This window comes from Opisthocomus hoazin, chromosome 7 (assembly GCF_030867145.1).
Source record: "Opisthocomus hoazin isolate bOpiHoa1 chromosome 7, bOpiHoa1.hap1, whole genome shotgun sequence".
Classification (NCBI taxonomy): Eukaryota; Metazoa; Chordata; class Aves; order Opisthocomiformes; family Opisthocomidae; genus Opisthocomus; species Opisthocomus hoazin.
The window spans coordinates 28461330-28483690 of NC_134420.1; the positions used below are offsets into that span (position 1 = coordinate 28461330).

At 51.2% G+C, this 22361-nt stretch overlaps 1 protein-coding gene across 5 annotated transcripts in view; it reads left to right on the forward strand.

Moving 5' to 3' along the window:
• The first annotated feature begins 717 nt into the window (after positions 1-717).
• The window catches only part of PRDM11 (PR/SET domain 11), a 49649-nt gene continuing 28005 nt past the window's right edge, over positions 718-22361 (forward strand). Inside the window, exons 1-6 of one of the 5 annotated variants that reach the window (XM_075427522.1) lie at positions 1131-1215; positions 6934-7038; positions 17359-17477; positions 18031-18134; positions 19040-19302; positions 20273-20340. In XM_075427522.1, coding sequence (XP_075283637.1) covers positions 6982-7038; positions 17359-17477; positions 18031-18134; positions 19040-19302; positions 20273-20340 — 611 coding nt within the window. In that variant the 5' untranslated portion in view covers positions 1131-1215; positions 6934-6981. Of the gene's footprint in view, positions 752-858; positions 1216-6933; positions 7039-16586; positions 16646-17358; positions 17478-18030; positions 18135-19039; positions 19303-20272; positions 20341-22361 lie in introns of those variants that run through there. The other 4 variants (XM_075427524.1, XM_075427521.1, XM_075427526.1 and 1 more) reach the window with 4 other exon arrangements.

Genomic DNA, 22361 nt, shown 5'->3' on the forward strand with positions numbered 1-22361 from the left:
GGTGGCAGTTCCAAGTGCCCAAGCGTGCGCGTTGTCACCCCAGCGCCGTCCGCACACCAGCCCGCTGTCAGCCAAAGGAACTGGAGAATTATGGATCCTTACCCACCCCTCTCCCGACCCCCCCGTGCCTCTTTCGGCAAAGCGGCGAAGCAGTTCGCATTGTTTCAAACCCAGCGCTGGCAGATGGTTTTATTTAGGATTCGGTTTATTGGTGAGACGCGCTTCCTCTCTTTATTCGATGACGCCCGCTTCTTGCCACCCGTCATGCTGCCCGCAGTTTCTGCACGGAGCCCGAGGGCAGGGGACGCCGCTGTCGGGTGGGCGGGGGTGATTCGAAACCCGGCCGCTCGGTGAGCGCCGGGACAGCCCCGCACCGCCCCCGGGCAGCAGGCTCCGGGGGGCCGGGCAGGGGCCAGCCCCGGGGCCGCTCGCTCAGCCTCTTCCCCCGGCCGCTGGAGGAGCCCGGGGCGCGTCCCCGGGCCGGGGGTGTGTGTGTGTGTGTGTGTGTGTGAAGTGCCGCCGCCGGTCCCCAGCCAGAGGCGGGCGGCCCGGTCCCGCTCCGCGGCGGCTGGCGGGCGGCCGCAGGTGGTGGCCGCGGCAGCGCCCCGGGGGGAGCCCAGCGGCTCGGCCGGGGCTCCCCCCGAGCTGTGCCCGGGCCGTTTTTGTCCTTCAGAGCCCCCCCGCCCGAGCTCCCGGCCGGCCGCGGATCGCCGGCAGCTGGGCGCGGAACTGGCCGGCTCCGGAGCAGGAGGTGGGAACCGGGGGCGGTTTGGGTTCGCTCGGCTTTTTCTTCCCCTGCTTTGTGCGGCTTTTTGAGTTTGCTTTTTATTATTCCCCCCTCCCTCGTTCCACCTCGGGTATCTGGAGGGAAGGCGGGAGCCCTGGGAGAGCCCTGGCGGGCCGGGCCGGGCCGGGCGGGCCGGCGGCGCCTCCCCCCGGTTCGGGGGGTCCCCGGGCTCGGCCCCCGAACGCCCCTCTCTTCCGTTCTCCATGTCATTTCCTGTGCTAATAAGATGGTGGTCACGGCCGGGAGGGAGGGAGCCGCCGCCGCCGCCTCCGCCGAGCCCGGCCCGGCCCCGGGACCCGTCCTCGCCTGGGACTAGCCAGCGGGGCCGGCGGGGAGGGAGGGCGCAGCCAACCGGGCTCTTCCCCCCCTCCCCGGGCGGAGCGGGCCCCCCGACGCCGAGGCGGGCCCCCCGCGCCCGCAGCGCCGAGGTGAGTCAGCCCCGCTGGTAGCCAAGGTGGCCACGAAAATGGCTGCGGAGCGCGGGGGCGGGGGGGACCCGGCCCAGCCCCCGGGGTTGGGGGGGGAAGGGGGAGGTCCGGCTGAGGGGTGCCCACAGCGGGCGGGGCGGCAGCGGCGACCCGCGGGCACAGATAGCGACCGCCAACCCCCCCACCGCTTTCCCCTACGGGGCGGGCGGTGCTGGGGCCGGCCCCGCCGCTCCCCGCCGCGCCGCTGCTGCGCCCGCCCTTCCCCTCGTCGTTCGTCGTCCTCTTCCCCCCCCCCCCATCAGAAGCGGCCGTTAGCGGGGCCGGCGAGTGACGCGGCCGGCGGCCAATCGGCGGCGGGGGCGGGCGGGCGCGCGCCACATTGGAACGCGGGGGCGGGGCGGCGAGGGGCGCTCCCCGGGGGCGGCTGAGGCGGGATCCCGCGGAGGGGCCGGGCGGCCTCGTTGCGGGGTTCCCGGGGCGGCTGTGGGAACCCCCAGGTAGCCGCACCCAGGAGGTCCTGTGCTCCCGGCGCGGTGCCGGCTTTGCTGGTTTCGGGAGAGGGGCCGGTTGCCCCTCCGGCATCTTCGTGGAGCGCAACGGCTTTCTGGGCCGGTTGATGGGGGGACCGGCTCGCTGTGAGCCTGGCTGGTCGCTGGTGGCAATTCCTTACGCTTTGTTGACGCGTTAATGGGGAGGATTGTTGTGAGGGTCGCGCCTGGTTTTAAATAAGAAGGAGAAAAGCAAGGGCTTGTCTGAAATGTGATTTTTTTGACATAAGGTCGGTCTCACTGGGCTGGGGCTGGTGGTTTGCTGGCGTTGCCAGCGGGGAAGCGCTGGCCCCGCTCGGCGCCGCGCTGGGTGGGAGCTGCCGCCCGGAGTCGGGAATCAGAGTGAAGCGTGTACGTGGAGGAGAAGAGCAACAAGCCTGGGCAAGAGAGGTCTTTGGTCGTGTTGTGAAGAGTGACATGTACACTTTATCCGTCTGGGGTTTTTTCCAACATTCTTTTTTTCCCTTTGTAACTTCTGTCTCGTGTGGGTTAATTCACAAGCAAAGCTGCGGTGTTTGGAGTTTTCCCTCCCCATGTCCATTTACGCAAGAGAAGCGTGTGCTTCTATCTACTTACTTATTCTTAAAGTTGCTATTAGCAGGGCCTCTCTCTTGCTATAAATGCTACTTACCATTTCCAAAACACCTAAAATACTGCCTTGACCAACACAAAAAGCCTAATATTCATGACATTTCAGAGTAGCATATTTAAAATTGTTATTGCCAATCCAATGTTGTTGGCATGCGTGTGAAGATTTGCGTGGAGAAACTAAACATAGTCCCAAAACCAAAACATTTTGGTTTGGTATTTTCGTTTGACAGTTAAGTAGTATGCCGCAGACTAGCTGGGGGACCTCCTGAAGGAAGAAGTAAGCTGCTAGAACTTGGCCTGAAGATACGAGGCTGGGTAGCTGTAAGAAGTAATGACTCTTGTTCCCGCTGGGTGAGTGCATGAGATAACTTGTGATGCTGCTTTGTGTTGGGAACGTGTAGTTGAGACCTGTGAACAACCAGTTTTCCTAAGAAAGCCCAAACAGGCAAACATTGCTTTTTTTTCTTCAGTGTGGATTGCAGCTTTTTGGCATTTTATGAAATCTAGAGTCAGCTGGTTGTGCATCAGGGTGGGATTGATGTGTCTCCTTGCGTTGGCGCTGAGTTCTCTGGTGTGGGCTCTCGCCAGAGCACAGGGCAGCTCAAGGCCCAGGCGCAGCCAGTGAAGGGGGGTCGGTGCGTGCGGCATCCGCTGGCGTTGGGCGAGGGGCAGAATTCCTCCGGTCCTGCTGCTGCGCAGCCCCGCCGCGGTGTGGGGTGCTGGCTTCTCTGCTCCCCGTCTCACTTCATGTTGTCATGCTTGTGGTGTATTCTATCGCGAGTGCAGCCGGCGTACAGCGGTGAGGTTTCCTGGACCAGAGCTCCTGGGCAGCTGCAGGCAGTGTTGGTGCCTCCTCTTGCACTGGCCTCTCTGCAGCAGTGGAGTGAAGAAGGCTTTTGTTTCACAGGCTCTTCCGTTCTCCCTGTGACATCTTCTCTTCTACAGAAGGCTCTTTTAAGTAAAGCCTCTAGAGCAGTGGTCCTCCTAAAGCTGCGTGGTGAAATGTTGCTTTTCAGGAATCCCTGTTAGTTAACTTTGCCCGTGCAAGCAGATTCCAGTAGGAAGTCCAGCCTCCTGAAGAAAAAGCAGAAAGGACAAGGTGAGAGACAGGTTCGCATTGCCTGGCATGGCACCTTCAGAAAGAAGGTGAGGGAAAAGTGCTTCAGAAAGGGAGGAAGTTTGCAGGTGGAAGAGGCCAGACAAAGAGCAGTGGAAAACAGAGCAGTCCGGTGGCTTCTTTGGAAAGTGGGATCAGCCAAGGTGGATGGAGAAGCCGCCTGGTGAGGAGGGCAACACAAGCATCCTGTGTTAGAGAATGTTCTCCTTAAAATGCCCACCACATTATAGGCACTACATTACCGGTAGAAAAGACGAGGAGGATTGAGAGCAAGGAAGGGAAAAAAGCAGAGGTGGAGGAGTTAAATTTTGACTTGGTGGCTAGAATCATGTTTACAGTGTGGGTTTTTAGAGGTGTGGTCACTGTCCTCGTGATGTAGGCTTCGGACTTCAGCTAGAGTCTGTGAAGGTGGTACTAGCACTGGCATTTTTCCTCCTTCCATCGCGGGCTCTGCACGTAATTGCAAGAACCTGTGTTTCTGCTGAGAGACAGTCGAGCAATTAAAAATATTGACACTTAAAGCTTTTCTGTTGTGCTTCCTGGTCGTGGGTCTGTTTGTGTGAGCCTCATAGCTCCTCTGCTTGAGAGCTGCTGTTCAAAGGCGGCCCCTCTCTGCGAGGCAGGGAGGCAGCACTCTGGCGTCTCAGACTCAGAACAGTTTCTCTGCAGTCAGAAGGTAAAACCATTATACATATAATTTAAGGTTTAAGCTGCAGAAACTGGCAGCCTCCAGAGAGAGGTTGGTAATGTGTACTGCAGAAGACTGTTTCAGTGCAGTCCCTCGGGCACGGACAGCCATCACTAAGGGGCCCGTCAGAAGGGTATCGTAGGCAAAGCCGTCCAATTTGAGCACACTCTGATAAATGGCTTCGTTTCTCTTCCCACTTTCTTCTCTCCTTCGCCTTTGGCTTTTCAGCAAATGTAGTTTCACTTTGACCATAGGGACTCATCCCAGAGGAGGGACTGCGGGTCCGAAATAAGCATGAGTGTTGGGCCCTGGTGGGGCTGGCACTGCTGGTGGCTCAGTTGGGGCCTGGGCTTCACCCAGAGAAGCTTGGCCATGGGCACCGCGGCTGTGGGAAGCATGCGGGAGGTGTCCTGGGGGATCACCCGGCCTCGCATGGTGGCCTGGGAGTCGCTTTGTTTGGCTGCCCTGGGAGGCAGTGGTGCTCCCGCCATGTGGCAGGGAGCTGGTCCGTGGAGCATCCGTCACCAGTCCCCGAACCAGGTCACCCCTGCGTGCCGGGGAGCTGGTCTGCAGGGCATTCATTGCCAGTCCCCGAACCTGGTCACCTCTGTGTGCTGGGGAGCTGGTCTGCAGACATCCATTGCTGGTCCCCAAGCTGGGTCACGCCTGCATGCTGGGGAGCGCTGCCCTGGGTCGCCTCGGGCATGCGTCTGCCCTGGCTCCCTGCGAACACCCGTGCAGGGTCCCTTGTGCTGAAGGCCGGTAATTGGAGCTGGCGTGGGTCAGGGACATCAGCTGCTTCCAGGCTGATAAGCGATAGGAAATACTGCCCAGTACATTCCTTTTCAGTACAATGAAGCTTTATTTTGAAAATGTATCATATAAGCTGTGTCGCAATATGCCGAGTGGAGTTAAATGTGGTCCTTCCACTGCAGGCTCAAACAGCTGAGCAGACCAAGTGTACGTAGCATCTTCCTTGAAAGGCGTCGTAAGTTTGGCTGGGATTACCTTTTGGCTCCTAGCATGGTCCTCTTTACACCTTTCATTTGGATAAACCTTGGCTTCCTCGTGTTTGTGCACATCAGGGTATTTTTGCTGGTTAGTTTGGGGGCTTTTCTTTCTTGCATTCATTTGTTCCAACGCTGCTGGAGTATTTCGTGTAGTCTGCTGCTTTCTTTAAATTTCAGACTGATTGGTTGGAAAGGCTAATGCGAATGTTAAATATGCCATGGTTTGCAGAGTCTGGTCCTTTCATCCCTGCAGAGGAAATTAATGAACACACTTGGAAACTGACCGAAGGAAAAATCAGTATTGATGACACACGAACGTACTTTTGTGAACAATAAAATATATTCTAGAGTTGTCATGTGTACTCACCTAGGCATGCAGATTTTTTTTTTTTTTGAGCTAAACGAGATCAATTGGCTTTTGAAGAATAGAAGCTTTTTAAATGCTGAATTTCTCTTCCCTTTCTAATTGGAAAGAGAACTTTTGTATGTACAGTATGTGTGTAAGTTGCTTTGGTCCTTGAAATTTTTCCTAGATCATGTAGTGAAGGACCGCTGGATTGGTGCAGTGGTACTTTTTCCAAGGGCATTGGTGCAAAGTCCCACCAGCTAACACTGCACTGCTACTGCAAAGGCAGCACGTCCAGAAAGGTGGAGCTACTTACTGCATCTCCTGGACGTGTTGAGAGCTCGCACCAACTAAATCAGATGCTAATATATCCTCTTTGGGTCTGATGGACTTAGCTGGTGGTTGGTTGGGTTTTTTTTAGCTGAGTCTCATTCTGTAGTCAGGTGTTGAAATGTTGCTTTACAGTTCTCTTGGGGTAGCTGACGAACTTTTGTCGTCTCTCGGTGGCTTTCATATGTGAAGTCACTGTGACATGCTCCTCTTTTTTTTGGACTGGAATTGAATGAGTTCTTGGGATCTTTTCATGCTTCTGCTAATCAGGGTTTGAAAAACGTCCATAGTGTAGAAGACTAGCTATGTCTGTGCAACCCAATGCCTTCATGTAGAAGATGGATTTGAGGAGCGGGAGTTGAAGTAATGGATGAGAGGTGCTTGGCTGCCGCTGGAAATTTCTTTGCAGTTAGCTCCATTAGGGTATACAGGGTCCAAACATCCCTCTCTGTATGGAAGGGAATGTACAGATCGAATGATGGTGGTGGTGAATTCAGCACACGGATATCTGATTTCTTGGCAGATCTGACACTGGGAGTATCTGGACTTCGGCCTGCCCCAAGGAAAAGGGGGTCGGTGTGGCCCATGCTCAGCCAGTACTCGTCCAAGTGGCGTAACATGAGTCCCTAACCTGTGGACAGATTTACCAGCACTGAATAATGCCTGTTGTACTGTGAGATCTTATCTCCCTAATGGCCTGCAAGAGGGTACAGATGAGGAGAAAGAAGTATGGCTCTTGCTTTTGCTTCCTCTGCATTTTGTGGAACAGTTGGTTTGTTCTCATTCTTCCTGGTGTATTTGTTAGTGCTTTTAAAAGACTGAGCTAGCTGGTTAGGATTTCAGGAACAAATTAAAAGAAGATTTGCTCATACCTTCTCATTTTCCCCCAAAATATTCTTTCGTTTTTTGCTGAACAAGTGAAAAGAAAGGAGCTGCTTGCTGTGTCCTGAAGCCCAAGTAGAGTGAAACCGCTGAAACAAACGTATCGGGACCATCATGTAACACCCTTCAAAAGAAATGAACAGGCACCAACTGGACAAATGGTACAAAAGCAGGATTTAATCTTTATTTTGCTTATGTACCCATAGGTCCGAACTGAATGGGGATCCACCTGCAAGCTGAGACCGCTTGCCTAGATGTGTCAGTGCTGCAGAGGCTTTACAGTTTGGCTGTTGATTCCTGAAGCTTTTGAGGTGGGTGGTAGGAAGGGGCATTGCTCAATAACCAGCTGCCTAGTTGAGGTCCAGAGGCCTCTTGGAGGGCTGGGGGCTTCTCATCTGCTTTTGGGGTAAAGAGCTTTGGGTTGCAATTTGTAGGCAATACCATGTGCTCAAGAAACTTGCTGCCATGTGGCTGTATCAAGGGTAAAACGGTTTTGTGGTTTGTGCTTTTTACATGACAGAATTTAAGAGCGGTCTTACAAAAACCACCAGTGTGTATAAAGGCAGACCAGTGCCCGGCTGTCACTGTTGAACACGTTGTTGGCTTTGTGCAGAAAAGGCTGCTCTGGTGAAATGCACTGAGCTTTCTGACTTGGTTGGGCAGTTTGAATTCTGTGCGTAGCTTGGCGATGTGTGTGCAAGCCTGTCTGTCCGATCAGTCCGTCCCCTCTAACACCACTGAACATCCACCAGTGGAAGAAAAAGATGAAGTACTGCATTTTTGTTAAAAAGAAGAAAAAACCCCTGGAACTTCTAGAAAAGTGTTGAGTTAAAGGCCCTCTTGTTAAAAGATTGATGTGCTCTCCAGAGGGGCTAATTTAGACACGAAGGAAATATATGTGGAGCTGATTGCTGGCCGGTTGCCAGTCACTGAAGGGCACCGGAGGCTGAAATGTCAGGCAGTGCTGGTAGCGCTGGCACTTCAGCCCATGACGGTTAGGTTGCATGAATTATCTCTCTGCCTTCCAGCTAATTTTATCCTGTTGATTTTTCATGAATCATTTCCCATCTCCGTGGGTTAGAAATTAAAGTGGAAGTTTGCTCGCCAGAATAGCCACATCTGCTATTTAGAAAGTAGTGTCTGGGGCTTGCTTCCTGCCTACCCCCACGCCTTCCCTTCCCTTTCCCTTTTTACCTCCATCTGCATTCAAATACTTGAATTGCTGGTGTTGCTCACCCAGGGGATTTTTTAGCTGGCCAGCCTGCGCAGCAGCGCAGGGGTCCTCTGGATGCGGGCGGCAGGCGATGCTGAGGGCGATGTGACTGGGTCCCAGGCGTGCGGCAAGGCTGGCAGGACCCGATCGGGGCATCGTGAATTTCCTGCACCTGCCTTGTAAAATGTTAAAGTCACTCCAGCACCTTTTCCCTCTCCCAGAAAAGCCAGAGTGCTCCTGTGACCCAGCCTGCTGCATTCCCACCAGGCGCTTCCCTCCTTCACCCCAGCCTTTTTGTTTGTCCATGGATGACAGCGGAAGGTCATTTGGGCACTAAAGTCGCATCTCTGCTTTCTATAAAAGCATTCGTGTGATGAAAAACTTAACTTCTCCAGACCCAAACAGAACTTCCCTTTGAGTTGTGTGCACTTGGTTGCCATCGAGGCAGCCACCTGGGCCAGCAGCAAGGAGATGAAAAGCTGATTATCCAGAAGTTGAGCCCTGTAAGTAGGGATCCAGGGACCAGCACAGGAGTCACGTAACACGGGTCCTGCGGGTAAGCAAAGTTTAGCTGGCAGCTGCAGTTAGGAAATAACACGTTCCCTTGAAACAAAGTGAGCACTAGATAAACGAGAGGAGGTCTCTAGCTTGCTGATGTTCATTTTTAATCAGTCTTGGTGGATCACAGGAAATCCAGGAGGCAGGAGGAGTGGTCGCGTTGGGACAGTTCTGAAAATGGCCGAGGAAATGACAGGCTGGGTAGCATGACACCAATCCTGGGTAAATGTAAAGCAATTCATGCCTGAAGCTTGCTGTTATAAAAAGTGTCTTGTGCGGCTCAACCAGGTCTGATTTTGTTCTTTGAGAAGCTCACTGCTGATTTGAAGAAAGATCCATAGATGGACCGTACTTAGGTATATAAGGCAGTTGGTGCGTGAGAACCCAGTTAATATCTAATGCCAAAGAATATCAATAAAGGTGGCTTAGGAAATGAAGGCAGTGATTGATAGAGAGATTCAGCATCCAATAAACAAACTGAAGTGGCAGTATAAACAGTAAGGATGAGGAAGGATACTCTAAGCTAAAGGACAGTATTAGTACACTAATAAATCAACTGTTTGTGGATTAACTTTAAGACAAACGTAGAAAATGGGTTTTCGTCATCAAAAGACCAAGGCTCTGGCATTGCCGCCTTAGACGAGGGGAGCAAATAATCCAGCTATTTTAAGATAGAGCTTAATCCTTTTATAGAAGAGTCTCTGCAACATGATATGTGGAGACTGCGTTTTCAAAGAAGTAGACTCGATGACCCTTCCCTTCAAACGAGGAGAAGGGAGAAGCCAGTGCTGCCTGACACTTACTCAACGATGCAGAAGAAAGCATGACTCACCACTGGCAAAAGGTGTAGATGAAACAAGTTTGGTGAATTATAGCTATTGATAGGGGCAGGAAGGGGTAATGCAGTTTGTTTGGTAAATGGACCCACTGAAGCAAAATCATTTTCATGCAGACAAGTGGAGAATTATGAACCTGGAAAGGCATGTCCTGAACGTGATCTGCGAAGGGGGGGCTGTGTCCAGAGCAGTCCCGTGTGAGAACATGGGGCTTGGAATGGGCAGGCGGCTCCAGGGAGCTTTCTGTGCCAGGTCTTCGCTGGAAGAGACGACTGTGATTTTTGGACACACAAACGAGGAGGTAATGAATCTGAGTAATGAGGTCGTTTTATGTCTGTAACCCATATATTTACTTCAGACACTGTCTTGTATCATCGTGGCTTTCTGGTCCCAGCATCTTAAAATAATGTAGAGAAAATTGGAAGAGTTACACAGGACGCTGAAAATTGTTGGGAAGCTGAGAAGATACTGCATGGGTACATATCCAGCGCTTTGCTATGGGTGTATTTTTATTCAGTGCTCATCATTATTGCTATCCAGACACCTTTCAGTAGTGCCCTAAGGAACAAGGCTCACATCTCCCACTTGGTTGTACTCTTACTCTGTCCTTGGGGAGAAAAATGTTGGTTGAATAGCATCTTGGTTTAGACTGGGGGTGCCTGTTTGTTTTAACTTTATAAATGTAGGTATATATTTATGTTGAAGAAGTCAAAGGCACAGAATTGCAACTGGCAGTCCTGACCAAAGATGGTGAAGTTTGTTAGAGCTGTTAACCTGGGAAGCAATTCTTTCCGTTTGCTCAAAGCAGCGTCCCAGCGCGCCAGGTATTTCGGCCTTTCCCACCGACTTGCAGGGCCCTTTCAAAGAACTGGCAACCGGTGCCCAGCACTAGAGAGATTCACATCTGGCTTATCCGCGGTGGGGATTAATAACTGAAATGAACTTCTGGTGAAGCATTGGCTTCTCTTGCCCTGGCTAGACTCGGATGGAGATTTTGTCCCGTTTGTAGGCTAAAGGTGAGGGCATGTGATGTACAGGGGATCAGGTTGACCTAATTCTCCCTTAAGTTATGAATCTGTGAGATCAATGCAGAGCCAAATACAGCAAAAATGAGAAATTTCTGGTTCAAGAGAATTATTTTCAATGTATTTTAAAAACGCAAGTCACTTGCTTATTCTTTCAGCTGCAAGTAAGTAGCTGCCTTGGCTCTGTGGTGTGCCGCGCTGTTTCAGAGGCTTGGGCTGCATGGGACCTCCACTTGGTCAGCATCCCACTGTGCATCCTTACTTAACACTTAACGTAGAGAAGTTGCACCAAATAATACCCAGTTTGCAGAGGCTTGTGCTGATCCGTGATGCTACCTTCCTACCCTTAGATCAACAAAGGGCAACTGCTCTGGACTGACCATAATACAGAATTTTGTGTCAAATCCTCTAAAGTCAGCAGCATTTTCTACCTTGACTGGAGGCCCCCGTAAGACAAACGTGAGACTAGTTCAGGGGTTATTTCAGAGGTTCTTTTCCTTCTTCCCCCTTGGAAATGTGTCCATCCTGAAGTAGGTCATGGCAGGTTTTGATGACGTGTTGTGCCAGTGAACCATGTAAGAGTGACAGTGAACGCATCTTGCCTCCACTTGAAATGACAGGAGGAGTTCAAGGTTGGCCTGCGGGAGTTTCCCTGTCCCCAGCCTGTCTGCAGTCAGGATGGCACCGGGAGCTTGGTGTCATGGCACCCCAGTGCTGTTTGTTGTGGCAGTTGCTGGTCTTGAACAAGTCACTGAAACCACTGGGAGTTCTCAGCCCTCCCTGCTATAAAATGGGTTTAAGTCTCATGGTTTCCAAGCTTTTCCAGAAAGCTGCAGCAAAACTGGTGGTGCTTACAGATATCTTTGTTGTAGTCCTGACCTTCTTCAGTGTTGTGAGAATTCAGAACTCAAAGAAAATGTTTCATGCTTCTCTTCTGGTGAGTTTATGGCTACTGACTGTAGTAGAGTAATTGGCAATGATTTAAACAAGTCTTAGTCGCAGGAGTCGCAGGCCGTGCTGCTCAAATCCTGCATCGTCCATGCCCTGTGATTTTTACTAATTAAGTTTGAATTTGTGATTGCCCCAGCTTGTCTCCAGCTGTGCAGGGTGCATTCGGCCTCGCTCAGTGGCTGTCGGGGAAGAGCCCTGGCCTTGTGTCAAGGTAGGCGGGAGGTCATTGGGTCTTGCCCTGCCACCAGCCTCCACTGTGCTGGGACGCTGCTCTGCTGCACTGACGAGTGGGGGGCAGCTTTGCCCAAACACCATACTTCGGGGGGGGATGTTAAGCCAGCGCTGTGGCAGCTGTCAAGGCAAAAGCAATATTCCCGGTGGAGTGTGGGGTTAGTGTCCGTCTGCGGACAGTGGTCCTTCTCTGAGCAAACTGGTTCCCCCTCTTACTTTGTGGCACCACTCGGTGTTTGCACTGGCTGCGAGTGGGAGCTGTGTAGCTGGCTGGTGCTTCAAAAAGTGGCCTGAAATGGTTGGCGTGGCCGAGGACCTTGGTAAGTGAATTCACCTCGGGGGGAACGGTCAGCCTGGGTCTTTCGTGGCTGTTCGGGGGGGAGCTCTGAGCCTTGAATGCTGCGCTTTATTCCCCCTCTTCGGCTCGTCAGTAGCTGACTGTTCTGGATTACCATTTCTGGTAATAATATGCTACTTGTAGAAAAAGCATATGAATTCAAGTCCATCTTTCACCATGGGCTTGCACTTTAAAACTAAAATGTGGTACAAGCTACGCAAGGTCTTTGGTAAAGGAAGAGGGGATGACCTCCAGAAGGCTGACGGTGAGAAACTGAGTGAAGGAGCTGTGTGCTGAGGAGGGGATGGATTCCTATATGGCTGTTTCACATGCAAGAATGTCCCAATCTGGGAAACGTGCCAGTGAAATGTAAAATTAAAGCTCTGTTTTGGAGGCTGATCCACGCAGATAAGAGTCTGTGGCTGTTAACTAATAACTACAAGAGGGGCAGTGATAAAGGCGGCATGCTGGAGGACAGGAATTCACAGGTTTGTTCATGCTTAACCCCATTTGGACGTTTTTTTCCCCACATCAGAGATTAACAGCTCAGATGTTCTTGTGTTTTCTACTTCCCTGACTGTGAGCAACATGGTAAAGCCACTGGAGATCTTAACATGTGTCGTGCAGAAATGTGACAAGTCCTTCCCTGCTTTGTAAAGAAAACAGGAGAGGTTATGTGGTGCTGCCTGTGAACCCGGGGATGCCTCTTGGGACTTGTAGCTGTAACGCTGGTGCCCTGGGCCTGCTGGGGGACCTTGTGCCTCATACCACAACCGCCTGGGCTGTCCAAAGGACTTGGCGGTGCGTGCAAGCAGCACCTGGATCTTCACAGCATCCCTCTCACCTAGGGGTTGTCCTCTCTGCCACGCCACTGGGACTTTGTGGTAGGCTGTGCTCACACTGGTTTTGGGAGGGCTGACTGTCCTGATGGACACAGGGACACGCATGTGGGAGGTCGAGTACCCCCAGGAATACCTGCAGCAGTAACCAAGCAGCCTACTCTGCTTATGCGTACGTGGTGCTTCTTCATGTCGCCTGAAATCTTCAGAGGATCTTCATATTTAGGTGTTAAAACAAACACGACCACAAAAGCTGCCAAAAAACCCCAGGAATGAGTGGAGGGAGTGAAAAGTGCGCAATGTGAACGAGGCTCTTGTAGTTGTGGAAGATAAACAGGGAGGAAAGAGCAAGAAAGAGAAACTAATGGACAGTGAAATTAGGAAATATTGGAAGCAGCTGCAGGTGTATCAGAAGCTAAGAGAGTCTTAAAAGCACAGTCATCTGCTGATGCCTGGAACTGGAGAAATGTCGAACATTTCTTTCCTGTAGCTGGCGGGAAAGCTAGATGGTAGTACCAGCTACAGCAGCAGTGTAATGGTCTCTGTTGTAGTGGTAGCTTGGGAAATTAGCAAACAGCAGCTACTACAGCAGTGCATTTTTAAGTTTGCTGTTCTGGCTAACTTATATCCAGGCATTTTAAAAGGTCTGGCTGAGCAGTGCTCTCTGGGCCATAAATGCTAATTAAAAAAAAAAAAAGTATACATAATGAGTTAGACTGAAAAAAATGTGTGTTAGTCATAAACAACTAAGCTAATACCAAGTCTAATTTGGGCAAACTAGAATACTAGGCTACCTGTAGTCTGATGTTGGCTTCCAGTTAAATAATGTAATAGCTGGTAGGGATTGGATTGGTCATGGTCTAAGCGGGTGTTAATTGTAATAGCCTGTACAGATTTATTTTTAAATAGGCCTTTTCTTACATGGTGTGATTTTTCTGATGTTGCTATAATTTTTCTTGATAAAGGTGAAAGTGTTGGTATGTCTTGCATGTTTAAAGGGCTGAAATTGTGCCACAGGTCAGCGGAATAAGCAGCTGGAATGATTCGATGTGTCACACACTGTTGGAGCAGGTCTAGAGGAGGGCCACAAAAATGATCCAAGGGCTGGAGCACCTCTCCTGTGAGGACAGGCTGAGAGAGTTGGGGCTGTTCAGCCTGGAGAAGAGAAGGCTGCGGGGAGACCTGATTGGAGCCTTTCTGGAGTTAAAGGGGGCTTAGAAGAAAGATTGGGCAGGCTTTTTAGCAGGGCCTGTTGCAATAGGAAAAGGGGTAAAGGTTTTAAGATAAAAGAGAGAGTAGGTTCAGACTCGATGTGAGCAGGAAATTTTTTTATGATGAAGGTCGTGAAGCACTGGAAGAGGTTGCCCAGAGAGGCGGTAGCTGCCCCATCCCTGGAAACATTCAAGGTCAGGTTGGACAGGGCTCTGAGCAACCTGATCTAGTGGTAGATGTCCCTACTCAGTGCAGGGGGGTTGGACTACGATGGCCTTTAAAGGTCCCTTCCAACCCAAACTATTCTGTGATTTTTATGAATAAATGAAAACCTGACTAAATGAAAGGTCACAGTGTAATAACAAAAGGAGAGCCATGGCTGATAGAGTATTTCTAGCAGTGTCCGCTGGGAATGGTTTTTTTGGCTTGATGCTAATCAAGAGTTGGGTGTCAATCTCTTGTCCGAAGTAACAAGCTATAGGATGAAAGGAAACGGCCTGAAGTTGCACCAGGAGAGGTTTAGATTGGATATTTGGAAAAATTTCATCACTGAAAGGGTTGTCAAGCGTTGGAAGAGGCTGCCCAGGTAAGTGGTTGAGTCACCATCCCTAGAGTTATTTAAAAGATGTGTACAGGTGGCACTTAAAGATGTGGTTTAGTGGTGGACTTGGCAGTGATAGATTTACAATTGGACTTGATGGTCTTAGGGGTCTTTTCCAGCCGAAATGATTGTATGATTCTAAGTTTGTCGATATCCTAGAAGAAAAGATGAAGTTATTTTGGATCATGTATGTGGGCAACACGAAGTCTGGGCAAGTTGCAAGTAATGAAAAGAGGCAAGTTAGTGGTGGAGTTGTGATGGCATGTGTGCTGGGCGAGACAACGAGGAGTTGTGTGACTGCCTTAAAAGCAGGCACTGAGCCGCAGAGCAGGCCGGAGGGCTGGCGGGGGTCTGCGGTGGCCTGGGAGCTGCTGCAGGAGCCAGGGCTCTCATGGCAGCACGGCCGTTCGCTGAACACAGAGCCCTGGCCGGGCATGGCAGCCAGAGACTCAGTGCGGTGCTTGTATGTGGATGTGGGAACAGTGAGCAGAGGCAGGGAGGGTGTTATCTCCGTGCAAGGTGTGCGGCGGCCGGTGCTGCACAGGAATGTTGCTGATAAGCTGGAGGGAGTTCGGGGAGGACCGTGAGAGGGGAGGGCTGCAAAGCATGCTGTACAGTAGAATGAGGAGCTTCATATGTGAAATAAACACTGGATTTCTTCTTTTTTTTTTTTTTTTTTTTTTTTTTTTTTGTCCTTGTTGGAGGTACGCTGTAGTTTGACCAGGAGTTCGGTGAAGGCAGCGCGGTGGCCTGCCTTGTGCGGGATGTCAGGCTGCGGCGTCGCAGGGTCTCTCTCGCTCCATAACGGAGGAGTCTCTGTGAGGGAGGAGTGGGAGAGGAAAAGCCATTGTCTTTTCAGAGACAGATGTCTGTGTCTCTGCCTACTGGGGCCTTGGGGGCTGTGGGTGTTTTAACTTCAGGTGCCCTGTGTACCAGGCTTCCAGAATGGGTGGGTTTTCTGGCCAAGACCATCTGGCCCGCAGCCAGCACAGGCCCCACAGCTAAATAACTCTGGGGCAGCACCCATCTCTTCTTGGTTTTTAACATTTTTCCCCCTCCCCCAGCTGCTGCTTTTTCCCTCCTGAGCTGCTTTATTGCAGACTATTCAAGAAAGACCTCTCCTTCTCTGGGAAGGGCAGGTAGCCCCTGCCTGCAGCACCGGCTGGTGCGTGGGCACGGGGCTGGAGAGCTTCCCCCTCGCTGTGGAGGGTGCAGAGCAGGAACTCAGCCTGCCAAAACGGTGAGCCCCTCCCTGCCCTTAGTGCCGCTTTCCTTCTGACCGGCTGTGGTAATTCTGAAAGACCGTGTCTTCTTTTGAGCACCTTGTAAAGGCCTGGAAGCGCGTGTGTTTGCAGATACCTAGCTGTAGTTACGCTGAGGCTTTGCTTTCAGAGCACTATATGAAAATTAACTAGTGCTCCCTTGATATGGGCTCGATAAGGGTCTTTCAGGCTGCACGTTGGCATGTGAGAAGCTGGGCTGGAAAAACTAATCGTTTGTCCCCTGGCACAAAGAGGAGCCACAGAGGCTGGGAACAGCTTTCCATCTTGCTGCAAACAGCGCATCAATACAGACCAGACTTCCATGGTACTCAGTCCCTTACAAGCATGTGTGGAATAAGAAAATTCCTGTCTTCAGGGGTTTGTGACTTCAGAACGTGAATTTTGGGATGCCCAGAGCTGAGTCGCAATGGGGACGGGCTCTTCCACCAGCTCCGCTGACAGTGGGGTCTGATGAGCTGCTGTGGCCCCTCCGTCAGGTGCTGTGAGTGTGCAGCGTAACAGAGCGTGCCATCGGCAGCAGACTTGGAAAGGGGGGTCACAGGGAACTTTGGGGGGAGCAGCTGTGAAGTCTGTCCAGTCTGGTATGGTTCCTGAGAGCAGCCGGTTTGTGTGCCTTGGGGGAAGTCTTGAGATGAATGCAATGAGGAGACGAGTGGCGTTCTGCTTTATTCCCTTGCCTCAAGCTTAGTGGCCTTCCAGAAACCTTAATATTAAGTAAACCAATTCCAAATTATCACCACTTGCCTTACCAATATTTTCTCTCAAGCAGCGTTCAATGATGGAGGGAGGAGGGAAGTGTTACCGCTTTGGAGCTTGCTGTCCTGAGACATCAGTAAGTGATTCCTGGCTCTTTCATCGAGCTGAGGGAGAAGCATTTCCACTACAGCGGCTTGCGTGCCAGAAGGGTGGTGGTAGCTCAGCTCCAGTGATCGCAAGGGACAGGAAGATCGAGAGCGTGACTTGCGCAATTTTGGTGGAGTCCAGCAGGACGCTGTAGGCACTTACCTGTTTGGCAGAGGTGTGCAGAGCGCACAGAAAGCTCCATCTGCAGGGGGGTAGTACACCATGCTCTGTTCCCAGATGGAGACGGGCGTATGTTCTGTTTGTAGACGGATCCTGGTTCATGCCGTGACCTGCATTCCTTTTTCTTGTCATTTTGTCCCCAAAGACCTACACTGAGGTAGTGGTGCTCTGTGTTTCCATAACACATCCCACCCATCAGCCTTAAATTCCATGCGCAACATGTTTAATGGGCACTGTGGAGCATACTTCAGATTCCCCGTGCCTCGGGTTGCTCCGTGGTGTCTCAGACTCTTCGCCTGACCTGTGGCTGAACTACTCTTCCCTTCCCGCGCGGGAAGGGGTTTTCACCTGCTTGCACACGTAGGTGCTGTGGTGCGGGATGGCGGCTCTCGGTGCCGGGAGGGAGCCTGCTCTGCTGGCTGCCTCCTGACCTGGGGCAGGAAGGCGGTGGTTCCTGAGGCAGGAAGGTTGTGGTGTACTGGCCGCTCATTTTTCTCCCCCTATTCCTTCATTATTTTTCAGAACATGAGTGAAAACTTGAAGGACTGTTTGATCCAGACCCAGGCTTCCTTAGGGGAGATGGTGACGATAAAAACAGAGGCCTGCTCTCCGCGCCGGGACCAGGAGTATGGACAGCCTTGGTACGCGGCTGAGCTTCTGTTCAATGTACTCTAACCCTCTTCTCCCCACTTCCCCCCACACCTTAAAGTTGGTTTTGAGGGATACGTGTGAACTTCTCAGAGTTATTAGAGCCCCCCCCTTGCGAGGTCTGCCTTGAGGCACGTGATGGGGTGGTCGCACACTCCTGCACTAGGCACATGTCTGCTGCATGCAGTCGTTCACGTCGGGCCATGCGGTGCCGGCATGCAGCAAGGGTCATGCTATGCCTTTGAGCAGCCCCGCTCCCAGGCTCCCTCGCTGCTGGTGGAAGTCCCCTCTGCCACTCCTCTGCCCGGAGCGGGATGTACCAACACTGTGCCATGCTCTAACTGAAGCTACTGTCTGCTGTAGGCTTTAGCCTTAGGCCATCTAGGGTACCAGCTTTTGGCAGGTTGGGTGGCAGGTTGAAGCATTTCTCTGCTGCAGATGTGGGGACTAGGAGAGTTGTTCATACCCTGTTGCCTCTGGTCCTCTCTGTGTGCAGTCCCAGAATCTTGGTAGGTTAACATTGTCTTTCTGTTGTTCCGTCCCCAGCTCTGGAAGGCCTGACCCGCAGTCCATGGAGGTGGAGCCCAAGAAACTGAAAGGGAAACGGGATTTGATCATGACCAAGAGCTTTCAGCAGGTGGATTTCTGGTGTAAGTGTCTCGTGAGCGAGGGAAGAGCAATGCTGCCACTTGTATAGACTTTGGTCTTTCCTAGTCAGCACCTTGGCAGTTTGGGGCAGGAGGCAGGGAAGAAAAAAGCCAGGGACAAATGTACATGCTCTCCTGAGAAGACTGGCACATTTGATAGGGAAGCTGTTGCACAAAAGCAGCTTGTCCATCCTGGGGCTATGCAGCGGTAGGAGGTGGGTGGAAAGTGTGCTGGAAACATGAAAATGCACATGGGAAAACTCCCAAGAGTCAAAGACTTGAATTCTGAAACTGAGAAGGGAGCGTTAGGCAGATGACAACTCTTTCCCTTCCCCCGTACTCTGGGAAAGAGCACTGGTGCCAGTCACATTGGCATACCAACAGAATATCAAATTGTAGTCCCAAGTCCCTGTCCGGCCACAGAGCAAGTGCCTGGTGATGCCGTCTCTCTCCCAAGCACAGGATGAAGGCTGCATGACAAGGGTATTTGTTTTCAGGGATATTTTAGTTCCTTTCTGCTGTGTGAGGAATCAAACCTTTTGCCTAGAGGACATCTCTGCTAACCGGTGATGTGCAAGGAGCCCCCAGCCTCTCTCTCTGCAGATGGTGACAGAGCCCCTCCCTCTGTGTGTAGCCATCGGTGGCAGATCTGTGCAGGGCACCAGGGTTCACACAAGCACAGGTGCTGGTCAGGCAGGTGTGGGTTGGGACAGAGCCCTTGCCGAGAGATGTGTGACAGAACAAGTGAGTGGCCGATGAAGCGGCTGCATGCTCGGAGGCTTTGGGGAAGGGGCTCGGCCAGGCTGGAGGGAGGATGAGGAGCTGGGGCGCGCTGTCCTGTGAGCTGCGTTAGCCTGCACTGTCATCGCATCTGTGCCAGCTAACCCCTGCTCCCCTTGCACCCGCAGTCTGTGAGTCCTGCCAGGAGTACTTCGTGGATGAGTGCCCGAACCACGGCCCGCCGGTCTTTGTGTCTGACACCCCAGTGCCCGTTGGCATCCCTGATCGGGCAGCACTGACCATCCCGCCTGGAATGGAGGTGGTGAAAGAGCCCAACGGGGAGAACGATGTGCGCTGTATGAATGAGGTGATCCCCAAAGGTCACATCTTCGGGCCGTACGAGGGACAGATCTCTAGCCAGGACAAGTCCGCAGGATTCTTCTCATGGCTGGTGAGTGTCATGTCTCCCCAGCAAAGTGATGCCCCAGCCATGCAGCTCAGAGCTGGGGCACTCACAGGCATGTGGAGCCAGACCTTGGCCATCTTCCCCCTTCTCTGAAGATCTTCTGCTGACGCCCGTGGGCACTAGGCAGACATTGACCTGCCATGTTTATTAGCAGCTTAAGGGTATAGATGTGTGAAAGGAGACCAGGTGCCATGGCACTCGAGTTCATTTCACAGCTCTAGGAAGCAGAGCTTGCTGCTCCTCTCCACCTTGCAGTGTTGTTCCATCCCCACTCAACCTCGAGGGCTCCTCTGCTCTCATCGTCATTTTGAGGACAGAGGAAGGATTGCATCTAGAAATTGCAGAGCTCTCTCATAGGCCTGCAGCACTCTCAGCCCACCTGAGCAGAGCAGATGGCCCAAGAGACCAGGAAGGAGGAGGTCCAGTCTATCAGGAACTGATTTACATGCAGACTCCAGTACCAAAACCCGTATTTTTGTACACTAGTACTACAGGCCTTAGCCTATGAGATACAGACGTCACTAGATCGATGCATATTAATTATTATGGGAAATGAGATGTGGGACTTCAGTTATAGGTGAGGAAAAAAATTGAGAGCTGCTGCTATGAAATGCTGCTCACGCTGTTCTGTCTGTAAAATAAATGTGTGCCTCAGCCTTGTCCTGAAAGGGAAGTTAATTTTTTATATCTCAGAACTGTTAACAATTTTGTCAGCTGCATCCGTAGTTCTGTGGTGGGTATTTGTACATAGGAGTATGCCTCCTAGTCAGTTCAGAGTAGCCTCCACACTCGTGTTCAGGGCAGCAGGATGTAGTTCTAGGAGAGCTGGGATTCGTGGTGTAGAGTTTCGTGTCCTGACTAAAGGCTGGAACTGAAGCAGTGATTGGAGAATCGTAGACCTTCTCCTGTCTGGATCAGCTAGTTGACGTGCTGCATCTACTCTCTTGTCCTGCAGATTGTTGATAAGAACAACCGCTACAAATCCATCGATGGGACGGATGAAACCAAAGCAAACTGGATGAGGTGAGTCCAGTTCTCTTCTGCCTTCCCTTTTGGGGCTCTGTCTTCCAGAGAGAGGCCATCAAACACACCTTGTTGTTTTGTGTGACAGATAAACAAACCAAAATGCCACAACCCCTGCTGTAAAGGGTGTGCTTGTGCTCTTTCAGTATTTATTGTGATGAGAATCCTTTGGAGTCAGATTCGATGAAAGGGACTAAAACAAGGTTGTGTGTACGGAGGATGGCTGTTTTCTGGAATGAGGACAGATGATAAACATGATCCTATTTATCCACTCTTACAAATGCTGACAGGTCTCACTCCATTTTTTATTTTTTTTCTTTATGTTCAAATTATTGCAAAGTGCTTTGCATTGTCCTCAAGGTAACATTTTATTCTATTTGGGGTTTTTTGTCCTCTCCCACTTGACAGATGTTGAAAGAGATGCCTTTTTTTTTTTAATTTCTTTCTTTCTGGGCTTCACTTGAAACGGTTGTCTGTGGTGGCTGTCATTAGTAGTGTCAGCTTTACTGTGTTTGGAGAAACCTGGAGTGAGCTGCTGGAGGTGGGACCGCAGGAGCGATGCGTGGGCTTGCGCTCCCTCTGCCGGCCCCGGGCTCCGCAGAGCAGAACCCATATACCAGCTAGTACTGAACTGGGAGCGGGCCTGGCCCTGGTGTGATAGCTGCAGCATTAAGGGACCGTGTTTAACCATGATGTATGGTTCATCATGTATTGGCATCTATCTGCAAAATGTGGGTCAGTCTTGCAGCCTCCTGAGGCAGAGGCAAAGCACTGAAGTGCCTTATGCGTATGGTGAGTCACCAGCATGAGACATCGCTGCGTACTGTGGCCTGTCCCACATTATGACCAGTCCTGCTTTCAGGGATGAATTTTGGAAGTGGTTGTTGTCGAGAAGGCATTTCATACGAGAGTAAAGCAGTGTGGAAATTAACTGGTTCGTTGGCCTGGATGCCTGGGATTTTCAGTTATTGCTTACTGAGGGAAGAGGGAGTGTAAAGTACAGGTAGATGGCAAGACTGACCGAGCTTGTCAAAGCTGGTTGCACCGCTTCTGCTCCATTTGAGTCTTCCCATGGATAGCAGCTGTTCTGACATTTACATTCATAAAGTTCAGCAGAGGATCTCATTTTTCTGCAAGAATTCCAGCCATTAGCCGTAAAGAAGCAGTGGCACAGTGGACAGATAGGTAGTGGTACATATATCTTGAAGTAAAGACTGCAAAGTTCAAAAATCAGAGTGAGATTTTCCTGCTTAGATCTGGATCTTTATGTGATCTGGATGACAGTGAAACTGGGGTAAAACACAGTTTTGGAAAGCAAAAATCCTATGGTGAACTCTTCTTCCTAGTGCCATCAACATAAGCTTGATGTCTCGGTTTAAATGGGCACTACTCATGGTCCCAGCACCAGAGAACAGAATGTTCTTGCCTAAACTTTTATTTGCTGTGGTTAGGTCTGGACACGGGGGTGGTTTAAGCCATTCTGTACAGCCGTGAAAGGCAAGGAGGTTACGGTTCTGTGGAAAGGTGATGTCTGCAGCTCTGCTGGGGAAGGATGTGTCAAAGGACCTGTGCAGGCTATACCAGTCTTACTGATCTTTCTGTTTTCACTCTTGAAAATTGCTTCTAACAGCAGTATTAGGTAGAGTTTGACTGGCAGTTCAAGTGAAGATGATAGTCCTCAAAAAATCTTGGTTTTGTTTGTTAGCAGCTCTCAAGCAGAGGTGCACTTCATATCCTGTGCTAGGACATTACCTGTCATGGAGATTACCCGCAGAAACCATACTTCCAGGACGCTGTGGACAGCGCTCTTTTTGTTTTTCAGATGGTGCTCTTTGCCATCACTCACAGATGGAGTGCTTTGCAAAGCAGATCTACTCACCCTCTGGGTAGGTGGGTATGGCACGGGGAGGGCAGCTTGGGCTGACTGCTCTCTCTTCTTGTAGATCTGGCTATTGTTTTTGTCGTCTGACCACCACATCTGAGTCCATTTTCATGTTCCCGCTGAGGACAGTGTGTACACT